The sequence below is a fragment of the Mixophyes fleayi genome, chromosome 4, assembly GCF_038048845.1.
Source record: "Mixophyes fleayi isolate aMixFle1 chromosome 4, aMixFle1.hap1, whole genome shotgun sequence".
NCBI lineage: Eukaryota > Metazoa > Chordata > Amphibia > Anura > Limnodynastidae > Mixophyes > Mixophyes fleayi.
In genome coordinates, this window is record NC_134405.1 from 345,977,916 (window position 1) to 345,984,448 (window position 6,533).

The 6,533-nt window shown below is 43.8% G+C and overlaps 1 protein-coding gene across 5 annotated transcripts in view; it reads left to right on the forward strand.

Moving 5' to 3' along the window:
* LMO3 (LIM domain only 3) overlaps window positions 1-5,504 on the forward strand; it is a 29,063-nt gene extending 23,559 nt beyond the window's left edge. For 2 of the 5 annotated variants that reach the window (XM_075210834.1, XM_075210835.1), the window contains exons 3-4: window positions 226-351; window positions 4,980-5,503. In XM_075210834.1, the coding sequence (XP_075066935.1) occupies window positions 226-351; window positions 4,980-5,085 (232 nt within the window). In that variant the 3' untranslated portion in view covers window positions 5,086-5,503. Of the gene's footprint in view, window positions 1-225; window positions 352-4,979 lie in introns of all 5 variants that reach the window. The other 3 variants (XM_075210832.1, XM_075210836.1, XM_075210833.1) reach the window with 2 other exon arrangements.
* The last annotated feature ends 1,029 nt before the right edge of the window (window positions 5,505-6,533 follow it).

Sequence of the window (6,533 nt, forward strand, 5' to 3'; positions counted from 1 at the left end):
ATATATATAATATATTGCCACTTCTCCTACTGCCTTCATTGTACAACTATTAAGTCCCGTTTGCTTACATTTCCGTTACGTTTTTCATACCTGCTCTTTGACATTTCCACTTCCACCATTGCTCTTTGTATAATCATTCCGTTTTTACATCCTAATAACCAGAATTGTAACGCTGTTCCTGTTGTGATTAATGATCCCACACTGAGACTTTCTGGCTTCCCCCAGGTTGTTTGGCGTGACCGGGAACTGTGCGGCATGTAGTAAGCTTATTCCCGCCTTCGAGATGGTGATGCGTGCGAAGGACAATGTCTACCATCTGGACTGCTTCGCTTGTCAGCTTTGTAATCAAAGGTACGTTTCTAGATATGGCGAATGTGGAACACAGACACGGTTTATATACTGCATCACTATGGGTGTCGCGGAGGAAGCAGCCATCTTGTACTGAGAGAGTGAGTCATGTTGAGGGTAGAACCTTTCTCACATCCACCACTTTACTCCACTTGACACTTTTTGGGGTGTTTTGGCTAGATTTGTTTGGAAAAAAATCCTAGATTAACAGAATAAATCCAACAGTAATCATATAAAAGGAGAGCAAAAAATGTATATGTAAAAGTCCCAGAAACAAATGTGAAGGGGGAAGATAACATGGAACGTTTATCTTTGCATATTCGCTCTTGTCTTTGAGTCTATAGAACCAAGCAATGAGCCTAAATAACTAACACATCGCCAGCATTGCCAGTAACTGGCCAGACACTTGTCACTCCCCCCTAGAAGAGCCCGTGAGAACTGAAACTGTTCCTCCGTTTCTGTGGTATATCACCCACACATCTTTTTAGCTCACCACTTTAAAATGACCACTGAGATGGGTGTGAGCAGGATGACCAATAAGGAGCTGGAATATTTGAGATTGCAGCTTCTCATTGGTCCGCACAGTAACAATGAAATCCCCCTCCCTGCTTTTTCCCGGGGCTGTGAGATTAATGGCTGCTTGAAGCGTCCCCCAGGGCTCCGTTAAAGTATCAACAATAGGAACAGGGACTCTGGTGACCTAAAATATTCCTTATAAGGTCCCTTCACAACATTATAGGAGTCCCTGAATTGTCATCTAATAACATTAACTCTAATTAATATTTCAATATATTCAATATACATTGTAGCTGCCATTTGATTAAAGGAACATTGACTCCTAATAAAGTTGATTTTATTGCTGAAGTAATATTCTCACCATTTCTGCAGTGAAATGCATTTAAATCAGTTTCTGCTTCTGACATGTGGTGATTATGTTAAAATCCTTTAAAATAGATTTATCACCTTCATTAAGACAAATCCTTTGTGCCGACATCTGTAATGGGCTGCAATATAATCATGGTGGCTACGCACAGTTAGTGCCGGTTCCAGTCTTCTGTTCCCTGGATACAAAACTGTAATCTCTGGAGGTCGTATATTGTTACACTTCTAATATGACGATGCGACTTGGATGCCTTATTAAACTGCCATGAAGGGTTAAGAGATTTACATAAACAGTTCTGATTTATTTGAATTGTAAATATTGTAAACTTAATTATATTATAATCATATTATATTTTCCCTACAGTAAAAGATAAGGCTATTTAGGCTCATATAAAGGTCAGAGGCCAAACACTTAATGTGACCTTTAAAATCTTATATTATTACATTACAGGATGCAGTATTTCTTATAATACACGAATTTCAAACTAGAATAATCAGTTGATATAAGATTTGTTGTTTATCTCTGACATTTATACACTTCATGGAATACCTAGAAAATGTGACACATTTGTCAAGTTTAAGGGTTAATATAGTTCCATTTATTAAAATGGTCAGTGAAACAAATTCTGCATAAAGACTTAGAAGTATCTGTTTATATTTATTAATGTGAGTGGATATTGTATGTTCCTCTCTATGCTGCGTTATATGAATCAGCGAAGCATCTCTCCGACTAATGATGTCAAATCTCCTCCACACATGATCTGTGTGTACCGTACCTTGGGGCTACGGTGTCAATGTGCCAATTATAGGGCACAAAATAGAGAGATTTGGGTTAAGGGGCACGCCTTAATAGGTACCTAGAATAGAAGTTTGCACAATTTATTTTATGTTGCCAGAAATGTATTTAGAATTAGATAGTTTATTGTAAAACTACATATTAATCAATAAACTTTGCTTTTCTACCCTTGGTCGCCTCTTCAGTATTTAAGGCCTGTGGATTTCCTCAAACTGGTTCACTTAAAAAGATAGTTAGAAACAAATTAAAGTTGTAGACAAGTTTGTTAATTGTGTATGTTTACAAATTGTGCTCTATTTGTCTGCAATACCTTAATCTCTCCTCCCAGAACCGTACACTGCTCCCGTAGAGTCTCCTCCCAGAACCGTACACTGCTCCCGTAGAGTCTCGTCCCAGAACCGTACACTGCTCCTGAAGGGTCTCCTCCCAGAACCGTACACTGCTCCCGAAGGGTCTCGTCCCAGAACTGTACACTGCTCCCGAAGGGTCTCCTCCCAGGGCCGTACACTGCTCCCGAAGGGTCTCCTCCCAGAACCATACACTGCTCCCGAAGGGTCTCGTCCCAGAACCGTACACTGCTCCCGAAGGGTCTCCTCCCAGAACCATACACTGCTCCCGAAGGGTCTCGTCCCAGAACCGTACACTGCTCCCGTAGAGTCTCGTCCCAGAACCGTACAGTGCTCCCGTAGGGTCTCCTCCCAGAGCCGTACAGTGCTCCCGTAGGGTCTCCTCCCAGAGCCGTACAGTGCTCCCTTAGGGTCTCCTCCCAGAGCCGTACAGTGCTCCCATAGGGTCTCCTCCCAGAGCCGTACAGTGCTCCCGTAGGGTCTCGTCCCAGAACCGTACGCTGCTCCCGTAGGGTCTCGTCCCAGAACCGTACGCTGCTCCCGTAGGGTCTCGTCCCAGAACCGTACGCTGCTCCCGTAGGGTCTCGTCCCAGAACCGTACGCTGCTCCCGTAGGGTCTCGTCCCAGAACCGTACGCTGCTCCCGTAGGGTCTCGTCCCAGAACCGTACGCTGCTCCCATAGGGTCTCGTCCCAGAACTGTACGCTGCTCCCGTAGGGTCTCGTCCCAGAACCGTGCGATGCTCCCGTAGAGTCTCGTCCCAGAACTGTGCGCTGCTCCCGTAGAGTCTCGTCCCAGAACCGTGCGCTGCTCCCGTAGAGTCTCGTCCCAGAACCGTGCGCTGCTCCCGTAGAGTCTCGTCCCAGAACCGTGCGCTGCTCCCGTAGAGTCTCGTCCCAGAACCGTGCGCTGCTCCCGTAGAGTCTCGTTCCAGAACCGTGCGCTGCTCCCGTAGAGTCTCGTCCCAGAACCGTGCGCTGCTCCCGTAGAGTCTCGTCCCAGAACCGTGCGCTGCTCCCGTAGAGTCTCGTCCCACAACCGTGCGCTGCTCCCGTAGAGTCTCGTCCCACAACAGTGCGCTGCTCCCGTAGAGTCTCGTCCCAGAACCGTGCGCTGCTCCCGTAGAGTCTCGTCCCAGAACCGTGCGCTGCTCCCGTAGAGTCTCGTCCCAGAACCGTGCGCTGCTCCCGTAGAGTCTCGTCCCAGAACCGTGCGCTGCTCCCGTAGAGTCTCATCCCAGAACCGTGCGCTGCTCCCGTAGAGCCTCGTCCCAGACCCGTGCGCTGCTCCCGTAGAGTCTCTGCCGAGATTTAGATGAGTGTTTGATATTCTTTTAGCTGTATAATATTTGAGACTAGTTTTGAATCTATAGACAGATACAACCTTCACATGTGATTTATTTTATATTGTTTAATTATTTGTCATATGATATAAAAGTGAACCAGCGTCCTACAATCAGATGAGAAGATGGTGGCATAATTTCCGTAGTTCCACACAACACATTTCACTACTAAACAGAGCAATTTTCCTTTAAGAGCGGAGTTAATTCTTTCCAATCCCCTCTTTTATATCCCCATTTTCCTCCATCTATTAGCGAGCAGAAGGATACATCTCCAGAGTCACCCAATTGGAAAAGAAATGCAGTGTTTTCCTGAAATACCCGTCTTTACAAATGTAAATCACTCCAACTGCTTCTCATTGAAATCTCCATAAAGGGTTATTTCTGTTTATACTACGTGACAATTCCCCGATTTCTGCCTGAACGCGAAGACTGTTATATGGGGGCCACGATCAGAGGTCACACAGGTCAACACATGTAATTATCTATGGGTCAGCCACAGCTGACACTGCAATTTCAAGGTTAAATTGTTACAATTAAATCTATATAACTTAATTTGCATAACTCGTTGCTTTAATCGGGCATAAACAGAGCTACTTTCTCTGCACCTAATTGTGGCCAAAAGTGTCAGCTTGTGAAATACCCTTGAAAGGAATGTTTGTATCTGCTCCCACTTAATCACCAGACTTTTGTGCAACTGGCACGTAATTAGCCCACCGCTAACTAGTCCCATTTCTATACCTGATTGTGGAGAGGCTCATTTAGGTGAGTCTTTTGTGTTTAATTGGAAAATGCTTTTCAATCTGTCTAATCGCAGTTGAATTTGCTATAAACTAATGAATATGACCCTGCTGTGAGATTCATCTTTACGTGGAAGTTTTACTCTAACTCTTCTGCTGCAATTATTCCTTAATAGTTGAGGGGAATTTCGCACCTTGCACAATGCACTTCTGCCATCTGAGCTGAATAATGAAGATGGTACTAACTGGCACAGACCTGGCATTCATCTCATCCACCGGCCCAGAGCTTTCTAAGATAAACTCTTTAATCTCTTCACTTTTTCTATTGAACTCTGTTGTAGTGAAGGAAAATTGCCATTGCTTGGAGGAAGGGGGGCACTTTATTTGTCTAGATCTGTTAGTAGGAATGGGGCCAAAATATCACCCAAATAAATTGATATTTTAACTTTCAACAATTTTGTATTTTACCACATTTATGAATAATATTTGGAAAATAAAATATTTATGTTTTTCTATTTTTTTTTGCAGGTTTTGTGTGGGAGACAAATTTTTTCTAAAGAACAACATGATTTTGTGCCAGACGGACTATGAGGAAGGTTTAATGAAAGAAGGTTACGTAGCCCAAGTGCGCTGATGCGGAGACGCCAGAGTATACAGCACTGTGTACGTGTATATAAGAGGTGATACTGGGACCTACAGGAATGTCATTATAGGAGGGTCCTGTGGAATAAAGGGGGACTTGATCTGTATGTAGTCCTGTAACTTATTCCAGAATTGAATGTTTCATAAAGATCCTGTACAGACTGACAATTTTTTATGTTCTTTAACCCTTTCTTTTGCTTGCTCTGTTTGATTTGTCACTTGGCATGAGATGATTATTTTGGATTACTACTGTACATAATGTATTGTAAAATTTGAAACACAAATGTAATACAGTTTTATTGTGTTACTATTTGTGTTGCTGTTTCTTTCTTTGTAATTGTTGCATTTAGTACAATCAATGTTTAAATTATATATACATATATATATATATTTCTGCTTTCTGTATTTTTCAGCTATTTTACATGAGCTGTAACTTTCTAGGAAAAATAATTAAAGAGCAGATCATGTTAATTATATAAAATGATGTGTCCCATTTTCTATTTTTCTATTTTCTATCCCCAGGCAGGGGTAGAAGGGTAGGGGGAAAGGAGCGGGGGTAGGAGGGCGGGGAGAAGAAAGAGCAGGGGTATGAGGGATGGGGGAAGAAGGAGCGGGGGTAGGAGGGCAGAGAGAAGAAAGAGCGGAGGTAGGAGGGATGGGGGAAGAAGGAACGAGGGTAGGATGGATGGGGGAAAAAGGAACGGAGTCAGGAGGCCGAAGAAGGAACGGGGTGAGGAGGGCGGAGGGGAAGAAGGAGTGAGGTCGGGAGGGCGGAGGGGGAAGAAGGAGCCGGGGTAGGAGGGCGGAGGTGAAAGAAGGAGCCGGGGTAGGAGGGCGGAGGTGGAAGAAGGAGCCGGGGTAGGAGAGCAGAGGGGGAAGAAGGAGCGGAGGTAGGACGGTGGAGGGGGAAGGAGGAGTGGGGGTAGGAGGGCAGAGGGGGAAGAAGGAGCGGGGGTAGGAGGGCAGAGGGGGAAGAAGGAGCCGGGGTCGGAGGGTTGGGGCATTGTGTATGGTAGATTCACTTGTAATACTTCATACTGCAGGGGCTGGTTTGCTCACCCAGAATGTTTTATTGTTGTAATTATCCCAGGATTATGCCTGGATAATGCTGACATTTCTTAGCAATGGCACAAATGTGGTGCTAGGTAAAATAAACGTATTGACAATGTCACCTTATTCTCTTCTCTACATAGTGATATTTATGACCACTATAGACAAAAAGAGAAATCACCTTAACATTGGGATTAACTCCGAATATCTGCAGATTTAGCACAATGCTAAATGGATCAGAATATAATCTCCATATAATTAATGCTAATCTTTCATTTATATCCATTATTATTGCGTATATATGTACATATATGTGTATATGTATGTATATATATATATATATATATATATATATATATATTGTGGCAAGAGCCCGCTACTGCTGAAGCA